At 40.0% G+C, this 23,001-nt stretch overlaps 1 protein-coding gene across 3 annotated transcripts in view; it reads right to left on the reverse strand.

Annotated features, from left to right (window-relative positions):
* The window catches only part of LOC143122144 (NACHT, LRR and PYD domains-containing protein 3-like), a 235,363-nt gene that overhangs the window by 20,547 nt on the left and 191,815 nt on the right, over positions 1 to 23,001 (reverse strand). For all 3 annotated transcript variants that reach the window (XM_076282976.1, XM_076282970.1, XM_076282985.1), the window contains 3 exons: positions 10,530 to 10,700; positions 7,770 to 7,940; positions 3,664 to 3,834 (listed from right to left, as the gene is read on the reverse strand). In XM_076282976.1, the coding sequence (XP_076139091.1) occupies positions 3,664 to 3,834; positions 7,770 to 7,940; positions 10,530 to 10,700 (513 nt within the window). The remainder of the gene's footprint in view (positions 1 to 3,663; positions 3,835 to 7,769; positions 7,941 to 10,529; positions 10,701 to 23,001) is intronic.

The following is a 23,001-nucleotide window of genomic DNA, read 5'->3' on the forward strand; positions in this document are numbered from 1 at the left end:
AGGAAGCTTCTCCAATACACATCCCCAACATACTTACAGCACACTGCCCACACACACACTACACACACACACACACACACAGTCACTGCTCCACTCCCCTCCCGCCCACACACACATCTTCACTGTCATCACTCACATACATCATACATACAGGACTCTGCTTGCAATAGTAAGTCCCTGCCCCGCCCCCCCCCCCCCTACATACACAGCACATTATTTCATCAGGAAGCTTCTCCAACACACATCCCCAACATACTTACAGCACACTGCCCCCCCCCCCCCAATACACAGCACATTGTCTCATGAGGAAGCTTCTCCAACACACATATTGCACACTGCCCTCTCCCCACATGCACAGCACACTATCCCATCTCCCCTGTCATCCCCCCAACACACACACCAAGACCCCTGGCAGTTGGGTTAGCCCCTTGAGCCGTGGATCTGCCCAAGGTTTCTTCCTTGGTAAGGGAGTTTTTCCTTGCCCCTGTTGCTCTTGGGTGCTCCTTGTTGGTGCCCCCCACCCAATCCCAATCCTCCCCCAACTTTTTTTATGCAGCCCTTGCCACTTAATCTACTAAACCCCTCTTCTACTGCACTTTTTACCCCCCCCCCCCCCCCCATAAATGCACAAATAGGCTGACACCAGACATAATTTCACTGCATTTCTTACTTCCAGTAATTATATGCATGTGACAATAAACTTCCTTGTATCCTTGTATCCTTAAAGCCTGAGGCTGCAGGTGGCCTGAACACCTGCCATAGGATTCTAATTGCTTAATGGCCGTATTATGATGTCATAATCGGCAATGTTAAGTCTATGGGGAATTTTAAAAAGTTGTTCTTTAATAGTTTAAAAAGTATAAAAGTTTTAAAGTTGAAAAGACATAGCAACCCGATCTGTTTGAAGACCTACGTTACAAAGTTTGAATGAAGTTTCTAAGTTAAACTGTTCAAGAGAAATTGCGTCTAGAAAAAGTGGTAAGCGGAATAATAATAATAAGAAGAAGAAGAAGTTGCCTAGGAAGAACAGTACAGTGCATTTTCATGCACTGTAATAAGAAGAAGTTGCCTAGGAAGAACAGTACAGTGCATTTTCATGCACTGTAATAATAATAAGAAGTTGCCTAGGAAGAACAGTACAGTGCATTTTCATGCACTGTAATAAGAAGTTGTTGCCTAGGAAGAACAGTACAGTGCATTTTCATGCACTGTAATTAGCGTTTTGGTAGATCGAAGTAGGCTACGGATGCAAAACGTTGGCTATTTCTTGAAAAATATTCCAAAAATCAATTAAATGAGTTTTCTCACTCTGATTGCTGTAGTACTTCCCAATCACTCACTGCTACTTACTACAGGTCAAGGTTTCCTGAAAATGCAATTTATATGGAAGCAGGACTCATTTTTTTCTGAATATTTTTCTTAAATATTCACCAAAAATCAGCGAAAAGACATTTTCCCATTCTGATTGCTGTAGTAGTTGCCAATGATAGGCCGCTACTTACTACAGGTGGATTTTTGCTGATATCTGGCATTATAGTGAAACAGTATGCATTTAAATGTTTAAAATATTCACCACAAATCAGCGAAAAGACATTTCCCCATTCTGATTGCTGTAGTAGTTGCCAATGATAGGCCGCTACTTACTACAGGGATTTTTGCTGATATCTGGCATTATAGTGAAACAGTATGCATTTAAATGTTTAAAATATTCACCACAAATCAGCTAAAAGACATTTTACCATTCTGATTGCTGTAGTAGTTGCCAATGGTAGGCTGCTACCTACTACAGGTGAAATGTTGCTGATATCTGCCATTATAGTAAAACAGTATGCATTTAAATGTATAACATATTCACCAAAAACCAGCAAAAAGACATTTTCTCATTCTGAATTGCTGTAGTAGTTGCCAATGGTAGGCTGTAACCTTCTACAGGTGCATTTTTGCTAATATCTGTCATTATAGTGAAACGGTATGCATTTAAATGTGTAAAATATTCACCAAAATTAGGCAAAAAGACATTTTCTCATTCTGAATTGCTGTAGTAGTTGCCAATGGTAGGCCGCAACCTACTACAGGTGAAATGTTGCTGATATCTGGCATTCTATTCTATTCTATTCATATCTATTTCAGAAATAACTTCAACGGCTGCGCGCTGCAAAGTGACGTAAGCATGACGAACTGACTCTCGTGCCAGATAAGAAAGAGAGGAAAGGATAGGAAGGTATAGAAACAGTAATGTAATAAAATATAATATAATTAGGTAGGTACATAAGTGTATATACATACACCTAGCAACCACAACTATAATAAATAAGCGAATGACTGACGTAAATATTGGGTGAGTTATGTACAAACACTGTCTAGATGTATTATGTCATATCTCCTTCCTAATGAATCAATGTTTGCTTGTAAGTTAGCTGGTATTCTCTGTATGGTTTAGCCAAAGGAATGACACTTGAGCTCTGACACTAAGTTACCTCTCCAAGCAATCTGTGAGAACTCCAGTGAGAATACCTTTAGTTAAAATAGTTATGGTTGGTGGTGATTAAGATTATGTGGAAGTGACAAGCCCATAATAAAACTAAACAACCTCAGGCTTGTGTTTTTTGCTTGCGTTATTTTAGATAGAGGGAGAGAAATATGCACTAGGGTGGAAGCAGCCGACTGCTGATGAGCTCCAGGTAATTGGCAAACATGACCCCAAGGATGACCACAATGGCATGGACATGTTGGATAAGTAGCTTCTGAGTGAAAAGGAAGACAAGGATGTGCTAGAGGAGGAGAGTAATCTCCCATCATCCTCAGCTGGGTAAGCATGTTTGTGTGTGTGGGCACGCCTAACTGTGCGCATGTATATTTGTGGTTGTGACGACAGTGTTTCTTATAACAACAATGACGGGGATTATATTAGTTGTGGTCGTGACAAGAGTGTTGCTTAACAATAATGACAAGGATTACAATAGTTTATTTACATTTGTAATTACATTTCTACTTTTCTCATCTTTCAATATCTTTATTTTCAGTTTGGTTTACCATTTCCTATCAGGTTCCATGTCAGGAAGAAAGCATTGACACATCTTTGCTTATTCTTACACAGACATAGACAAAGACACCAACTCCAATAGTATTTACACCCCATTGTCTTCTAGGCGTAGATGGACACACACACACACACACACACACACAGACACACACACACACACACACAACCATGCCACAGCTGTAATAGTATACACACCACGGATCTGGTGTGAATGTGGCATTAATCCGAATGATATTTATTGAAATAAAATTCTCTATTCTCTAATTCTCTAAACTCTGATTTCCGTCTCCATTTTATGTTGCGGCCTCTGAGCCAGCCGTAACAATAGTCGACATAATCAGGAGACATTATTCTCCTGTTATGATATAGATCACATACACACATACACACACACACACACAAATCTGAAAGGTTTTAATAAGATGTAGTGCAATGTGTAATGTGGATAACTTGTAGGGATTGCATATTGGCATATTGTCCTAACAACGGTATGGCATGGAATGGCATATTGTCCTGGCAACGGAATGGCATATTGTCCTAACAACGGTATCAGACAATATTTGCCTAATTAAACAAACAAACAAAAATATCAGGAAATGAGTGCATGGCCTTCTTCCAACCTTAATATCTGCAGTATGCTGTTGGAACTTGACAGTCCTTTAGAGAGAAGCTGGACTCCAGAATCCCCCGGGTCATTGTTACTGAAGTTCAGCTGTAGCAGGAAGTTTGGTGACTGTAGAACTGATGCCACAATCTCACACAATTTATCTGTGAGCTTACAGTCAGCAAGCCTACATAAGAACACAACAAAAGATAACATGAATAAATGGAAGATATAGTGTTTACACAGTGCCCTGATAAATAAATAACAGTCACAATCAAGAGATATTTAACCAACAGTGCAGAAATCATGCATGTGTACACTGGTCAAACACCACAAACACACACACAAGCACACATGCACGCAGGCAGGCACGCACGCAAGCACACACACACACACACACCTGATAGATTTTACCAGAGCCATATAAAGGTAGAGTTGCGACAATGGGTGTTCAAAATTCGTTAAGGTCACGTGGTTCATGTAAACTTCAAAAAGTTCCCGGAAGTGATTGACAATGGATTAGAATACATTAAATAGGCTACTGTTCAATGATAGACAGAGCCACGATTTTGGGTAATTGACAGTCAATAAATGCATTGATATACAATATTTATAACACAGTGTAATTATTGTGTAAACTATGTAGTTATCCTACCATTACAACAATATTAAATTAAATTCCAGACCTTATATCGTAGGTGAGGTGACCTTTTTTTCCGTACTTTTACGTATGTATCACTTAATATTAATTTCTGTATAAAATCAAGACGGGAGATTCTTTAGAAAACGCAATTGCACCCACCCCGTATCTAAATTATCGCTATATAAAAAAATTACCTCGTACAATGACTCGAAAAGCTGTAAACAGTATTTTTGAGACTGCGTGTAGCCTACAAAAGCGCATGGAGCTCCTGTGAAATAACATTAACTTGTTTGAGTTTTCTCCTCGCGTTTCCTCTGATAGTCACTGATCTGAGCTAATGAGCGAATAGAGCATCACAGTCCCGCCCCTCCTCCGAGAGAGCTTAGTTTCCGGAAGTAAATTTCCCATTAATTTCTCCCATTGACGTTTTGGAAAGATCCGTATCTAAAGAGTTTTAGAGCATGTCTTAGGCTAATCAGCTACGGCATAACTCATAAGCATACAACATATTATTTCGAGTGAAAAAACGAAGAGAAAGTCCAAAAAAAGTCCAAAAAGGTACAAGACTGTGTACATATTTTCATTAATGATTGATGATATGACTCATACAGTATAAAGGCTACAGTAGCCTAGCTAATGTTAACAAGCATTACCAACCTCCCTGCAAAACTCACCACACAACTTTATACGTCTTGTCCCTCATGCTGGCCCTTACAAAACCCACAAGCTGACCCTCGGACACACAACAGTCAATAATGTGACCCGATATAAAGTGGTTTTCACCCCTTTGGACACTCTTGATTTCGTCCTTGAAACAGTGAAATATTCACAGGGGCATGGACGGTTTGCTAACCATTTTACTGCAGTGTCTAGCATCCAGCTTGTGCTATCAGCTAGCCAGCTAGTTCAAAAGTTTAAGTACTTAATGAGGATATACAGGGTTTTTTATGCATCAACTAAGTTGATGTTTCCTATAAACAACCATTCATGTTCATAGAAACAACAAGGTCACTAAAACATAATATATTTCATACCTGTGTTGCAGCATGTAGGTTAATGTTAGCAGCATTATAATGACATTCTAATGTGTGAAAGGCTAATGATTAGCCTATCGGCTACCTGAAAAGTTAAGTGTTTAAACTAGCATTTGCAGTGTTCTATTTGATGGTGTATTGGCCCTGACTAAGTTTGTCAGAATTTTTTTATTCACATTTAGATTTTCGCCACAGTTAGTAAAAGCCATCTTTGTCAATAATTTTCGCTGAGAAAGTTCCAAACTATGATCATAACGGCCTTTCCACCAATCAGAGGCATCCCTGTGGGATTGTTCAGGATTGTGGGTAATGAAGTACTTATTCAAGACATCGCGATTAAAAGACATTTATCTCAAAACAAGGTTAGTGCCCCTTGCATTTTCGCCCTCTATATGAGCATATACAATCGCTTAGTACAGCTGTAGCTGGTTTTAAGTCTACCATGTATGGTTACGTTTTTATGGCTTATACCCCAATTGTCAATGGAGAAATTGTATTGAATTCTTACTTCCGGAATCACCTGAAGTTGCCTAGCCTATCGTCGCGGGAGAATAAAAGAAGTTTAAGTGTTTTAACATCCAGTGTAATGGTGGGCATGCTAAGTTAACCATAGCATTACCCATTCAGTAACCCCATGGTAATGCGAGTGATCATAATAAAATATAAAACGTGACATGCAAGTCCTTCAATAAATAACCAGGCTATAAACTCATAAACATGAAGAGCATTTTGTCATCATTTGTCATTCACCGTGCTGTGAATAGCATTAAGATGCTAGACTAAAGAGCTTGAGATTCAGACAGGTGAGCACCTGGGAATGGTTGTGCATCGTGTCAGAAAATAGCAATTTCATCAGTGCATGCATCATCAGCGCAAGCTTGGTTTGAAACGTTCTGGGGATGGGGTGTTAATATGACCGTGCTGATGCTAACAGCTGCAGCTCCCTCAAATGTGGGTTCTCTCATGCATAGTCTAGCTTTTGCCAATGAAAATGAATGCAAAAAAAACAGTCCTGCTCCTAACTGAAGATTACGTTACCAACAATGTTAACAACAAACTCAGTTTCACTGCTGCAAGTAGGCCTACAAAGTTGGCTGTAAATATGCTTCACCATAACAAACCAGCTAGCTTTGTGATAACAAAGTCTTACCTTTAAAGGCACACTATGCAGGTTTTTTAAGCTTAATATGCAAGTTTTTTCGCTTAATTTACCTTCATTTAACAGCTTCAGTCATTGGAATGGTTATATGACCTAGCGCCTGTGAGCGGAAAAACCACCCTTGCAACTGTGGGCCGGCGGGCCGATGGCCTCAGTGTCAGGAAGTAACGAGTGTAACAAATTGCTTTACTTCATTCAAATACACATACACGCCAGGCACCGGCTAGAAAAAGGTAGCGATGGAGTTTCTCAGACATTTGTCATGACAAAGCCAGCAAAAAAGAAGCAAAACTAGAGAAAACAGTAAGGAAATGACCAATACTACATAGTTTGCCTTTAATGTGTTTAGTCCACTGAAAGTTATCCACATATCAAACGATTAAATCCACAGTTATGGAGGAATTGTTTTGGGGAAGCAATTGCACTATATCCCACTTTTGCTGCCCTTTTTAAAATTAAACCTAACATAAACCTTAGCGCATAACGTTACAACTATGTTGACATGATGGTAAAGCTAAATGCCCAAGAAACGTCACATTAGAAAAGTTGTAAGCTAAACGCAAAATTACACTTAATGACAGCTTGTTCGTAGTGTAGCCTATTTACTGCCTAATTGAAATGGGATAGGCAAGGCTGATCTTATATTAGGCTATTATATGTGGCACATTTATTGGGATTTTAGCCTCTTTTAATTTATTTGATGAGGAACTGATAAAAACTGAGCAGCAGAAAACTGTCATATATAAATAGTTTATTATTATAATTAGGTTATAATTTCTTCACTACTATTACTGTTATTACTATTATTATTATTCGGATGAGCCAATAATGTAAATCTGAGTCTGAAAAGCTACAAACAGTCTATACTGCTGTAACCACACTGCTAATTGTTAACTTCTGGGAACTCTTTGAGGCTTCCATGAGCCGCCATTGTTGGAAAAAAATGGAACATTAGCGTCAATGGAGTTGTCGCAACTCTACCTTTATATGGCTATGGATTTTACTACGATGTAGTGCTAGGTATGATGTAGCTAAATTGGGTGCATTGAACAATATACATTGGCCTAACATCGCCATCAGCCAATATTGCCCTTATTGACTGGTACCGGCTTATCTGTAAATACTATGATGACTTAGGTTTATCTGTAATATCAATTCTTCAGCTGAACGACTTGCATAGGCCTATATTATTGTTTCACTGTCACTATAGCATATTACTAACAACAACAATCAAGGAAACAAACAAATACAAAAAAATATCAGGAAATGCATGGCCTTACACCAACCTTAATGTCTGCAGTTTGCAGTGGGAACTAGACAGTCCCTTAGAGAGAAGATGAACTCCAGAATCTCTCAGGACATTGTGACTCAGGTCCAGCTCTATCAGGGAGTTTGGTGACTGTAGAACAGTAGCCACAATTCCACAGGACTTCTCTGAGAGTTTGCAGTCAGTAAGTCTACATAACAACATGAGAAAAGATCAAATATTACAGAGATGATTATCCCTTTCGTTTAATGTTCGTCTGCACGGCCCTGCTTCGGAGCGGCATTACTGCAAAAATATGAAGAAAAAAGATGAGATGCAAATGATTATTTCTTGATATAAAGTGTGACCTAAGACATATGGAAATCACATTATAGCCTTTCCCAGACATGGGTGGTCCAGATAGTCTTGAAAAAGGGAGATATAGTATGTGGCCATTATATTACAGTTAGATTAACTAGCTGCAGGTGACCGCTTCTGCGTAATTTCATGGACTGCTGAAATGTAACCCACACAATTTGTACTATTTCTTAACTGGTCCAGGGTCAGGAAAAGGGCAGCAAAAATCTCTGCAGACCCCTCACATCCTGTTCAACCTACTTCCTGTGGTAGGTGATACAGGGCACTGCTTGCCAAAACCAGCCGACACAAAGACAGCTTCTTCCCCCCAAGCAGTCACTCTGTTGAACGCTCAGAAATAATCCCCACCCTTACACTGATCAAAGTCAATCAACACTGTTCTGCTTACAATTACAAAATACAATATCATTGCACTTAACTGCCTTGCACTATATTTATATTTAAATCTTAAATCTCAGTCTATACTGATATTGCACTATTCCCACCCTCTCTGGTATATTGTATCTTGCCTTTGCCTCAAGGTGTCCACGCCCATGGCAACCCTGACAGGGACAACAAGGAGGCGGACACAGAAATATTTCCATCCACCTCTGAATTTAAGTGCACCAGATTGATGCATTTAAATGTTAAAATATTCTAAATTTATTTTTGGGGGCCATGTCCCCAGATCCCTGTAGTGTGGCTTGGTTACAGCTTCTGGCACATAACAGCACTGCTGCTGGACAAATTTCTAGGGGAAACCCATGTGATCATAAAATTACTCATTTAGAATTTTATGTTTCCTCTATCATCTGGAAGGTTAATATTTGTCATGCATTCTTTTTCACACAAAAGCATAACAAACTGGCAGCAGCCAAAAAAACTTACTGAAGATGAAGAAGAACAGGCCAGCGAACCCTTCTTTGTCGGTGAGCTTTATCTTTTGTCAGTTTGCAAACAGAGTGCATTACCACCACCATCTTCTGGACTGAGGTGTAATGGCAAGTGTAGCCTACCATGTAGCCTCGTTCTGGCCTCCAGGTGAATAAGGCAGATTGAACATCACGTTTTTAAGCACCAGAATTGCTCATCATGTCTTGACAAGGTTTACACCAATCATCATCTTCTAATGTATCCTTATGCTGAGAAGTCCACTCTTTTAGCCCCAAACAGGCTATCGTTTATGCGCGAAGCATGTTTCAATCAACACATTACCCAAGCTGTTTTTATTGTTGTAGGCCTAATACTGAATGAATGAATGATAAAGCGATGAAAAAAATGTACGCACAGTGCGTACAGGATTACAGCTGGCAGCGCCAATGGTTATCGACACTGGTAAAAAAGTCTTGCGTCTGCACGAAGAGGTAAAAATGAGCGAAAACACTGTAGTGCATATGCCAGGCCTGTATGTGGCGCCTGGCGGTGCAGAGCTTCACACAAATTCACAAAAAATCAGTCTCTCTATTTTACAGTATTATACAGTCATGCATTCTTCGAAGCAGTTGCGTGAGAAATTTAAACTGAGTTTTTAATTTAACTGTTAAACTAAGTTCATTTTCACAGTTTTTGATGGGTGCAGGCTAGTTCTTTATTTGGTGAACGGAGGTACAAATCATCTCTTTTGCTTTCTTTGGTTATAGTCTGCGATTCACATTAGCTGTAGCCTACGCCATCACCTCAAGTGCATACTAAGCGTTATTTCCCAAGTTGTGTTCCATCGCCACATTTGTAATAAATTGCTATAATGCCATTTAACTTTGCTACTTGCTATAATGCCATTTAACTTTGCTACTAACAGTCAATAGTCTTTGCCATGCATCAAATCGTGCATCAACATTGAGTGCAAATCTATGTAACATGGTTTCTAAGAGACCTAGACAGGTTAATTTCTGACTTCACTAGACAATGAATGCATTTATAAATGTTGTGAGACATGTGAAAGAAATGAATGATATCAGCACTACGCACAAATTCATTTAAACTAAAATGGCACTGCCCTAATAACCTGACTAGTTATCTTACATCAGTCACTGACAGTAGAATGCATCGGGAAAACACATAGCCTAGGGAAAACACTGTTTACCAAGTGATGTTACGATATTGGAACTGCACAGCAGTAGTTTGTGGTGTTTACTGAGTGTAATCCTAGGTAGGCTAATGACTGTATGAAAATGTATGAAAACTAATATTACCAGGCAATACTGTAATGAGTGCCAGGTCGAATGGAGCTGGGTGTAAGGGTCAGAGTTAATGGGTGCGTTGGGGCGTTGTTTGCTGTTCACACAGCAAGTGCAAACCGGAATTTAAAAAAACAAAAACCTGGAACACCTTTTAAAAAAATATAATTTTTGGTCACCTAAAATGCCGTGGTCGTGTGGAAGCCAGGCCAAAACGATAAAAAACTCCGTTTTAACAAAAACTACAAAAAAATGTCTGCACCCACCTTAATGTGTGTATTTTGCAGTTGGAACTGGACAGTCCCTTAGAGAGAAGCTGGACTCCAGAATCCCCCAGGTCATTGTCACTCAAGTTCAGCTGTAGCAGGGAGTTTGATAACTGTAAAACTGAAGCCACCATCTCATAAGATTTATCTGTGAGTTTACAGTCAGCAAGCCTGCAAAAACACAACAAAAGATAACATATGAATAAATTGAAGATATACTGTCTACTAGCCTGGCTAACGTCAGACCTCATCTCATTGAGATGGGGTCTGGGAACTAGACATTCATTTTCTCGTATTTGAAACGTGGTTTACGAATGCCCAGAGCCGTTTATTGGGCGCTACGAATGTCTATCAAATGCGTCTGTACGTAGCTCATAACGGCTTCGGTGTGTAGTCATCACCTTGCTGCCCTCCCTCCGTTCTGTAATTGGTCCCCTAACTGAGGCGAAAATTTGCTCCATGGAATCAGGCTGCCTAGCAGCGTGAATAAAATTGCGCGCGTAAGGCAGCATGGGAAAACCCAGGCTAACTGTCTACACTAGTGGTCCCCAAACTTCTTCTTCAGAGGGCCAGCTCACTATGCCTGGCTATAAGAGAGGGCCAGAGACTCGGAGTGTCAGTAACAGTAAATAGCTTAGTGCTGAGTGTACCTTGAATATTAATCCATTACATTTAATCATAGGCTATTGCAATCTAACACCATTGTAAGCTGTGTTTATTTTAAATCATGATATATCAATAAAATGTAGTTCAACATAGAAATAGCTTAAATGAAATAATAGTATATTTATTCAAAATTTGGAACTCTGTCTTTGCATACACAGCTAACAAGTTGTGAACAAGCAATATCCTACAAATAATTGAAAGTTCTCAAACCATCAGAGTTCTATGAAGTGCTGGAAAAACCGGAGAACTGTGTGAGCTCTGCTGTCCTTGTATTCATTTGAATAAGTGGATGAAAAATAGACATAATTATCCCAGAAAGTCCTAGCCTGGGAAAAACCCAGACATACTTCCGGCAAATTCGAGATTCGCTCTGAAAGTCCGTCTGGCCAAGAACCCATTCTAGCCCATTTCCAATTTTCCTAGATCGAGGCACCAATCAGAACACTTGAGGCGGGCTTTACACAATGACGATAGCGCACCCTGTTGAAGAAGTCGGGGTTTTTAAAAAAAAAACATCAACCATGGCTGCGGACGCTTGTTTGAAGCTGATATCACGTTGGTTTAAGACAGGGAGTTAGTAGTTTCTTAACTGCTTCCTTATGTTGGAATATGCAACATTGTACAAACTGTATGTAAGGGATACCTATGTGATATCTGCAACAGTGGTAGGCTACTGAAAATGGTTTGATATTCTGTTCATTTACAGTGGGTCCCAGTTAAGTTTGGATGGGTTCCTTCAGGAATCACGCACCCCATTTTCTCAGCAGAAATGGCCCAAACTGCAGTTGACACAAACAACCACAAGGTGTCACTTTGGAGTTCTGCCACTACTATTTTTGATGCGACTTGACTTACTGCTTCCATGATGCAGTTTCCAAGTCAGTAGAACAATCAGAGAAAGCTGAGCCATTACCAAACATGATAATACAATAGCGTGAGTTTATATATCTTATACCCTATTTGTCCCGGTAACTTATAGATTTGATAGTGTAACGATAAGCGCATGAGACTTTCAGCGGGGGCACGGGAACTTAAATTGATCACGGTAGTTTAAGCTTACACTTGACAAAACATTCTAATATGAAAATGTAGATGCAGTTGTTGTAAGATGGTGCAGCTCCTTTAAGAAAGCACCGTGCGCAGGGATGGAGAGAGATAAAGCGAGAGGGGATATGTGTGTTAGATGCGTGTGGAAAAAGTAGACGTGCTGTTGAGACTGGAGCGAGTCATATTCAAAATAATGCAAAAAAAAAAAATCCGCAGATAAAACCAATTAGCCTATCCTCATTCATTGCAACCGCAGCATGCCTGCTTGCCGACGTTCAAACGAAAAAGATATGAAAGCACCTTTTGCGTTTGAATGTAGCACGATTTTTTTTAAACAGCTAGACAAATGATTTAGCTAATTGATTATAGCCTGTACACCAGCAATTGTTGAACATTTACCTGTACAAGTACATTGACAGTAGCCCAGCCTAACAAGCATGTTGCATGTTGTAGGTAGAAATTTCACTTAAATTGCAACCGCAACATGCATGCTTGCCGACGTTCAAACGACAACGAAAAAGATATCAAAGCAAAAGGGTTGAGTCTGAATGACACGGAGTTCCAACTCATATTGCTCCTCATAACCGTCTATAAAATATGTTTTTTCTTTTGTAATGTTTTTTGTAATGTTTTTTCTTTTCTTTTTGAGCACGTCCGAATCCCAGGACATAACGCACTGGACCTTATAATAGGCTCGAGATACAATTCCAAAGGGGGCAGATAGGGGCCTACTGCACTTAAAACTTCAAAAGATTGAACGAAGCTTCCCGAAATTTGAAATTGCGATCAGTGACTGGCATCGGGTGAACGAAGCTTTTCGAAGTTGAACAGGCTATTAAAAACTATTTGCGTACCTCAATGTCACAGGAGAGACTGGGCTCTCCCTTCTATGAATTGAAAAAAACGTTATGCTACCTGCAAACTGGCCTATGATTTCATTGCTGAGTTTGCGGCAAAGCAAGATATGGCGAGTCAGTGTCATTTATTTGTCCATGTAGCCTACAGACTAGTTTCCATAGTGCTTATCAACAGTTTGAATGTCGTGTTTGTTTTGCTCATTGACAAATACAGTTCAGCACAATGATTCATGCCCAATTAATTTCCCCTGTTAAAGTGTTCGCCTTTGTTACACTATTTGGTTTCGTGATGTAGCCTATGATAAACACCATATTTATATGGCCAAATATGTGACTCAGCTAATGTTATAGGTTATACAATTTCCCCTCTTAAAGACAAGCTGGTGTAGCTTATTAGACTAGGCTACTATTAAAATGCACCGACGGTAGCCTTGGCTATGTGTAAAGTAAGCTATCGCATGATTTAATGCACGTAAGTTCAGGCATCTGTCAAGTTCGCACAGGGTCTCGCACCCCCTTGCGACGGCCCTGCAGCTCCTCCTAAGACAGCGAGGAAAAAGTTAAAATACGCGATAAACCCGGGAAAAGTTGACAGGTTTGTTTCGGTCCCGGTGATTATTTGTGAAATTGTGCAAACGACAGCCTTTTCAAGGCATTTCAATGAAGGAGTTGTAGCATGCAAGCTCCCAAATTGACTCAGTAGCCTACAGAAGGCATCAATAGCCTAAATTGTTGGGGCTGGGGAGGGTGATGCGTTTTTTCTCAATCACTTTGGAGGGTCATAGAAAAAATTCTTGCTGGCGAGGGAGGGTCACGTCTTTTTTGACTAACGCTCCCAAAACTCCTCCGGTAGCCCCTTAAATAAATAATGAACAGTCCCTAATTGATTATAGCCTGTAGGCCTACACCAGCAATTGTTGAACATTTACCTTTACAGGACAGTAGCCCAGCCTAACAAGCAGATGTTGCAAAAGACATCAAAAGACGCAATTAATCAGAAATAAATCATGCAATCTGCATCGCTTTATTGAACAAACTGCAAGCAACAAGAAGGTTGAGTTCGCTGTGAGGCCAAACCCAAGAGCAGAGCCTATCTGTTAAGGCACTCGATAGGCTATAACGAGCTGTGTGCGCCTGGAAAGACAATAGAAGATGCTTTCTGAATAGCACAGCGAAGACGGCTCTGGTCATCCCATACCCTCCCCCACTTCCTGTAGCCTACCATTATGACTTGTTGCCGTTTTGGGACATTAAGCTTTTTCACGTTAAGCCCCCCTCCCCCACCCCCTTCTTTCACAAGCAGTGGGGGAGCGCGGGGCACAAAGTAACACTTAGTAGACAAAGGAGGGTTCTCCGCGCTTCTGTCGTTTGGCCACAATCCGTTGCAACCAGGCCAGGACAGATATTTTAGAGCAGGGGTGTCAAACTCATCCTTTCTGTTTTCGTTGTTTAAACTTGTGACATCCATAACTAGTGAATTAGCCCAACATTGTGTGCTGATAACCATATATATAGATAGCCGAGTAAAAGAAAACAACAAGTAGCCTAGTTGTGCCTGCGTGCGTATTCTGTCTCCTGCTCAAACAAAATGTGTGCGCGTTAATTTTGAACGTGTTCACTAACTTTACGCGATAGAAAATTGTAAATAGCCTGATGGCATGCAGCTAATGGGATACTGTGCATAGTTGGGAAGGTATGGTGAGCCAATTTGGTGTGATACACATTACACACACACAAGGGAAGTTTTCTCTCGTTGTTGAGGGACTGACGTGCGGGCCGTTCAAAATCATCGTGCGGGCCGTACATAGCCCGCGGGCCGTATGTTTGACACCCCTGTTTTTAAAGAGAAGGAGAGACGTGCAGCTCAGATGTCTTCTTCATTTTCTTTATTCTTTAGTAAAAGGTGCAGAACATTATTAAACTTTGACTAACGTTTCGATGTGTCGATGTTTTTGACTAACGAACATTGAAACGTTAGTCAAAGTTTAATAATGTTCTGCACCTTTTACTAAAGAATAAAGAAAATTAAGAAGACATCTGAGCTGCACCGGCGTCTCTCCTTCTCTCTAACACTTTTTGGCTTTGGCTAAATATTTCTAAAATCATTTGAGTTTCACTAGTCACATGTTTTAACAAGCAACACTTGTTATTGAACTAATCAGATACCGCACTCCTACAACCTCTAGGGACTGCTAGATCATCTTTTTCAGCATTCACGCCTCTCTCCGAGAATGAAGTATCTAGACTCCTGACATGCAGCCGTCCTACCACATGCTCGCTGGACCCTATACCTACGAGCCTACTTCAGTCCATCAGCCCGACCATCGCACCAGCTATCACACACGTGATCAATGCCTCACTAACCTCCGGCACATTTCCAACAGCGTTCAAAATGGCCCGGGTAACACCGTTACTTAAGAAAGCTTCTCTCAACCCTGCTCAAGTCGAGAACTACCGCCCTGTCTCACTCCTGCCTTTCTTATCCAAAGGCATTGAACGAGCAGTCTCCAAACAGGTCTCTGACTTCCTTTCACAGAACATTACATTTTACATTACATTACATTTAGCAGACACTTCTTGACCAAAGTGACTTACATATGTCAGCTATATTACAAGGGATCACATTGTCCACGGAGCAACTTGGGGTTAAGTGCCTTGCTCAAGGGCACAACGGTGGAAGCCGGGAATTGAACCGACAACTTTCAGGCTACTGCACGCTAGCCCAGCTCCTTAACCACTACACTACCACCGCCCCATTTGGATCCAGAACAACCTTCTGGATCCAAATCAGTCTGGGTTCAAAAGCGGCCACTCTACCGAAACGGCTCTGCTGTCTGTAACAGAAGCCTTAAAAGAAGCCAGGGCGACCGCTCGGTCATCAGTACTCATTCTGCTTGACTTATCGGCTGCCTTTGACACGGTTAATCACCGCATCCTTCTCTCTATACTCGCTAACATGGGAATCTCCGGTTCTGCTCTCTCCTGGTTTGAATCCTACCTCACAGGACGCTCGTTTAACGTATCATGGCTTGGTCAGCTATCTGCACCTCATCATCTCACCACAGGGGTCCCCCAGGGCTCAGTACTGGGCCCCCTTCTCTTTGCTATCTACACCACCTCCTTGGGACAGATTATCCGTTCGCATGGCTTCTCATACCACTGCTATGCAGACGACACACAGCTCTATCTGTCCTTTCCACCTGATGACCCCTTGGTTTCAGCACGGATCTCGGATTGCCTCTCAGACATAGCTACATGGATGAAGGCACACCACCCTCCCAGCTAAACCTACCATACACCACGACATCAACATCAAATTTGACTCTCTGTCTGTTTCACCTACCAGGACTGCAAGAAATCTAGGAGTTGTTCTCGACAACCAACTAAACTTCTCAGATCATGTTGCCTCAGTCGCCCGGTCATGCCGTTTCGCACTCTACAATATACGGAAAATCAGGAATTACTTAAATCAAGATGCCACCCAACTTCTGGTTCAGGCAATAGTCATCTCACGACTCGACTACTGCAACGCCCTCCTGACAGGTCTCCCAGCCTGCGCAGTGAAACCACTTCAGATGATCCAGAACGCGGCGGCGCACCTGGTCTACAACCAACCCAAGAGGGCACATGTTACCCTGCTACTCATCCAGCTACATTGGCTACCTATGGCGGCCCGCATCAAATTCAAGGCTCTAACGCTTGCCTACAAAGTAGTCTCCGGTTCTGCTCCCACCTACTTGAATGCCTTCATACAGACATACGCTACCTCCAGACCGCTGCGCTCCTCAGACGAACGACGTCTAGCTCTACCTCCGGTACGCTCAGGCCAATCAAAACTTTTCTCATCTGTTGTTCCTCGCTGGTGGAACACACTGCCAGTTCCTACAAGGGCAGGGACATCCCTCTCCATTTTCAAAAAAACTCCTGAAGACCCAGCTCTTTAGAGAACATCTCCTCTCATAGCAACACTTACAACAAGTCTTGCTGATCCTAGCACTCACCAGCCGTCTTAAACTGACACGTAACTGTTAAAAACAGCACTCACTGATGCACTTATTCTTACTGTACTCTAATGTTTTTTAAATTGTCCTAATATTGTTGAGAATTGCTCTAAAACTTAAACTGTTTACCATGTTGTTAGTCGCTTTGGCTAAAAATGCGTCAGCCAAATGTAATGTAATGTAATGTAATAACAGACGTGTGTCGAAAATTTACTTTATTTATACGGAGAAATAACATATGCAGAGTCTAACCAAGGTCAATCTTGCCAAAAAAGCCCTCAAACCTGAAAACACATGAGGCAAAAGTGCAAAACATCACAAAACTAACTAAACTAACACGCGCATATTTTTGTATTGCAATCATTGTAGCCTACAGTTGTAACAGCGCGTAACAGTCATTTTACTCCCCGTATGCGCTCATTATAAAGAACGTTTAACGTGTCCCAAAAACAGCTATCAATTAATCACCAAACGTCTTATAAACAAGTATTGCCAGGAGCAACACCTTGCAAAAAATGATAACAATAGGCCTAGGCTTTTATATGGCTCTGCTTCTGCCTAGATTTGAACTCAGAACTGCCTGCTTCGAGTAGGCCTATTGGGTAGGACTGTAGCCTACACTGGTTGCTGTGGCACAGTCTTAAGTGACCGAATTAGTTTTTCTTTGTCATATGAATGCTGTCATTTTGTTAACATTACTGTTAAGAAGATGCTGTAGGCAAATGCTATATTTCAACCTCGTTAGTGTAGTAAAAAAACTCAGAACTATTCACAAGGTTTCTGGTCAGCATATTTATGTTCTGTTAGCAAGCAAACTTCTCATGACTACCGACAAAGTAGCCTACTGCCAGCTGACGAAGCTCTCATTTTAAAACATTAGCCTACTGAGAGACAGGCACTGTACAATCAAGAAATCTTGCCACTGAATCCAAAACTATGTTTAACATTATGTACAAAGCTTAGGCTACAGTGGACTAGCATGTTGCAGGGGCTGCTAAAAACACAGAGAAACGCACTGAAAACTCGGCCAATCACAGCCCTTGCTGTCGAATGCGCCGTCTGGTTCGACCGTGGAACGCCACAGCGGACTATGCTGCCCCCAAGTGGCTGCAGTTGTACTTACATTTCACCCAGCTGCGTGAATCACCTTGATCGTGAATGAAGTGTCCATTTTTAACTGGGACCCACTGTATAGGACTAGTAGCTGGACACGTAGCCGACAGAAAACACATAGGCTACTTTTGAATTGGTGTGCTATGCGAGCATAACTCGAATGCTACACTTCAGTGTTTGCCTTGAAACAATTCCGGCATAATTGCTTTGAACGTTTCAGTCTCTCGTACCCCATTCCTACTTTATATGTCCCGGTCAGCCAGAAAGGACGAATGAAACAAAATGCTCGTTTGAACGTGAACGGTTTTGTTCAGAGCTGAAAATGCAATTGTGTTTGACAGAGGGCAGATGTAAATTGCTAGTGACAAAATATTAGCTTTCAGTGCGGCATGATGTCTTTGTAAATTAGCCTACGTTTAATTAAATAGTGGTTAATTCTTCCTGCTTCTCTCTACAACCAGACAGTGTTGCAAATTGTGTTTCCGTCACTCTGTCTCCTTCGTTGCTCTGATTGGTTTTTGGCCTCTCCTATTGCGTCCGAGGCATTTTGATCGGCGTCCGTTTGGGAACACCCTTTGGAAATGGGCTGTGAATGAACCTTCCCCAGACCCACTCTCAGTTATGACTGAGAAGGGTCTGGTTTTACCTGGGCTAAGAAAGTCCCAGAAATATGACTTGAATAGAAGTTAGGGCTATTAAAACAAATTTTAGAATACTTTGAGCACTGATGCAGTCAGCATAGGTCTATCTTACTAATCTATATCTTACATTGTTTGCAGGTAGGACTACATTTCATTCAGTTTTCAATGGCAAACTCGAAACAGCGCCAAAACAACCACCAGTGGACAAAAAAGGTATTACAAGTGTACTGTTAAGACTCGTCATAGAGAATGAATGGGGAAAATTACGAAGGTTATAGTTTGACGGTGTCATACTCCTGATTCACATGTAGTTGTTCGGCAGAAAAAATATAATATCTAGTGGAAAATATGATACATGAATTAATTACTTAGTTAGTTAGTTAATTAATAAATAATATTAAACTAGAAAATGTAATTTCGAGGAAATTACCAGTGCATGAAAATATAAACATACTGTATATTAACATAAAATGCAAAACAAACTTTTATTTGGAAACAGTTGACAGGAGTCATAGTTGATAACAACTGACAGTCGAAATGTCTAAACAGTTAAATAGTTGAGTAGTTTAAATAGTTAAATTATTTAATAGTGAATTATTGTAGTGAGGACATTTATTTTGAAACAGTTGTGGGCAGAGGAAATAGGAACAGAATCTGTAGTCTTAAGAGAGCCAGATTGTATGCTTAAAGCCTGAGACAGAGTATATAGTTTAAAAGTTGAATTTAGATAGTGTAATGGATGTTGATAGACAGAAAGTTGAATGGATGTTGATAGGCAGATTGTTTAATGGATGTTGGTGGATAGTTTAATGGGTGGATGAGTGAATGGTTTGAAGAGGATGAATGGATAAAAAGTTGGATGGAATGTGCCTTATATCCTTGTAGAATGGAGAGACACAGAGAGAGTTGGCCTAGTTAAGCAGAAAGCAGTTGATACAGGTGCAATCAGTTTAACTGGCCCTTTGATGGGTCCTACTAGTGAGCAGCTGGAAGTTGATACAGGTGCAAATCAAGTTAATTAGCCCATTGTGATGTCATCAGCCCATGTTAAGTCTATGGGGAAAAATAAGCTTGTTTTTTATTAATATCTCAAAAAGTATAAAGTTTACAAAAGTGAAAAATACATTCCCCACGTGTCCTTTTCAAGACCTACATTACAAAGTTTGAACAAAGTTTCTACGTTAAACGTTTAAAGCTGAATTAGACGCAGAAATTTGGTGGGAAGAATAATAATAAGAAGAAGAAGAAGAAGAAGAAGAAGAAGAAGAAGACTTCGGATAACAGAACAGTGCATTTTCATGCACTGTAATAAGCTTGTATTGCACAACATATACAATATGCAGTGTTTCCTCTATGTTGATTTGGTAGTGGCGGCCCCCCACGGTTTAATTTTCTTCCCCCACAGTATCAGAAATGGGGCAGACGTACAATAGTCGCAGTTGCCTTTCAAAATTCATTGTGCAGACCTGTTGTAGATTCTCCAAATATACAGCTCAATCACAACTGAAAATAATGCCTCATTGTGTGTGAATAGAGGTGAATACATATAATTGTTTGTGTTGCAGCGAAGTGTCAGTTGTCAGTTCCGTGGGACGGGGGGACGGTGGGGTGGGGTGGGGTGGGGTGGGGGGGGTGGTTCGGACAGGCCTGCCCCCACTGCTTAAAAAAATCCTAGAGGAAACACTGATATGTTATCATGACAACTCAAACTAGAAAATGTAATTTCGAGGAAATTACCAGTGCATGAAAATATAAACATACTGTATATTTACATAAAATGGCAAACAAACTTTTATTGGGAAACAGTTGGCAGGAATCATAGTTGATAACAACTGACAGTTGAAATGGCTGAACAGTTAAATAGTTGAGTAGTTTAAATAGTTAAATTATTTAATAGTGAATTATTGTAGTGAGGACATGTATTTTGAAACAGTTGTGGGCAGAGGAAATAGTAGTCTTAAGAGAGCCAGATTGTATGCTTAAAGCCTGAGACAGAGTATATAGTTTAAAAGTTGAATGTAGATAGTGTAATGGATGTTGATAGACAGAAAGTTGAATGGATGTTGATAGGCAGATTGTTTAATGGATGTTGATGTATAGTTTAATGGGTGGATGAGTGAATGGTTTGAAGAGGATGAATGGATAGAAAGTTGGATGGAATGTGCCTTATATCCTTGTAGAATGGAGCGACACAGAGAGAGTTGGCCTAGTTAAGCAGAAAGCAGTTGATACAGGTGCAATCAGTTTAACTGGCGCTTTGATGGGTCCTAGTAGTGAGCAGCTGGATGTTGATACAGGTGCAAATCAAGTTAATTGATTGGGATGTCATAGTGCTAATACAAAGTCTATGGGGAAAAATAAGCTTGTTTTTTATTAATATCTCAAAAAGTATAAAGTTTACAAAAGTGAAAAATACATTCCCCATGTGTCCTTTTCAAGACCTACGTTACAAAGTTTGAACGAAGTTTCTACGTTAAACGGTTAAAGCTGAATTAGACGCAGAAATTTGGTGGGAAGAATAATAACTAGAAATGCAATTCCAAGGAATTACCAGTGCATGAAAATGCTAAAGTTGTGATGTAAATCATGTATAGTAAAAACAGATAATACAGAGATGGTTACTACGGTGATGCTAGGATAGACATGGTGGTTGCATTGCTTAATAAAAGTTGATAGTTTAAAAGTAGACTGTTTAAAAGCTGAATGTAGATAGTTTAAAAGTTGTTGATAGACAGTAGATAGTTTAAAAGTTGTTGATAGACAGCTAGTTTAATAGATAGTTTAATGATAGTTTTAAAGTAGACCGTTTAAAAGTTGAAGGTAAATAGTTTAAAAGTTGTTGACAGACTGGAAGTTTAATGAATGTTGATATTCAAATAGTTTAATGGCTGTGTATAGGTAGATATTTGACGATAACTGAAAGTTGGAATGGCTCTAATGTTTGCTAGCAGTTATGCTAAGATTTTTAACTATACTAACCATGCTACTTAGCTAATGTTTTATAGCAGTGCTAGCAATGCTAACAATGCTATTTAGCTAACGTTTTCTAGCAGTTTTGTTAAACATGCTAACTATGCTAGCAATGTTAACTATGCTAACCATGATATTTAGCTAACTTAACTAACATTTTCTAGTAGTTTTGCTAAACATGCTAATTATTTTAGCAATGTTAACATGCTAACTATGTTAACCATGTGACTTAGCTAACCTAGCTTATCATTTTTAGTAGTTATGTTAACTATGCTAACTAGCATGCTAATAATCCTAACATGTTAACTATGCTAACCATGTGACTTAGCTAACCTAGCTAATCATTTTTAGTAGTTATGCTAACTATGCTAAAGAACATGCTAACATGCTAACTATGCTAACCATGTGACTTAGCTAACCTAGCTAATCATTTTAGTAGTTATGCTAACTATGCTAACTAACATGTTAACAATGCTAACATGCTAACTATGTTAACCATGTGACTTAGCTAACCTAGCTTATCATTTTTAGTAGTTAGGCTAACTAGCATGCTAACAATGTTAACATGCTAACTATTTTAACCATGTGACTTAGCTAACCTAGCTAATCATTTTTAGCAGTTTTGTTAAACATGTTAACTATGCTAACCATGCTAACTAGCTACAGTGGGTAGGAGTCATAGTTGATGACAAGTGTTGACATAGTTGATGCAGTGGCGGACAGAGTACACAGCTTCATTACTTGAGTAAAAGTACAGATACCCTTTGCTAAATTTTACTCAAGTACAAGTAAAAGTACAACAGTCAGATGTCTACTTAAGTAAAAGTACTGAAGTACTTGTTTTTAAAAGTACTTGAGTATCAAGAGTACAAAAGTAGGCTAGCCTACATTTTCTAAATATTGCATTACTACTGCCACTGTGCTTACATTTATGTACAGAAACGTCCTACATGGAGTTTTGAAAAATGTTAATGTTAACACCTTGGAGAATGTAAAAGGAATTGAAAGTAAAATCAAGTCATTTTCATCTTTTTACCATGTTACCAGGGATGGACAGTATTTCTAATACATGTATTTAAAATACGTATTTCAAATACAAAATACTATTTTGTAATTGAAACACTTGAAGCGAAAACTATCATTAACTTGTTCAGAAAATTGAAATAGTCTGGTGAGG

The sequence above is a fragment of the Alosa pseudoharengus genome, unplaced genomic scaffold, assembly GCF_046254945.1.
Source record: "Alosa pseudoharengus isolate Yale_2024_CS ecotype anadromous, Long Island Sound unplaced genomic scaffold, YU_APseudo_1.1 YU_APseudo_1.1_scf_1, whole genome shotgun sequence".
Lineage (NCBI taxonomy): Eukaryota > Metazoa > Chordata > Actinopteri > Clupeiformes > Clupeidae > Alosa > Alosa pseudoharengus.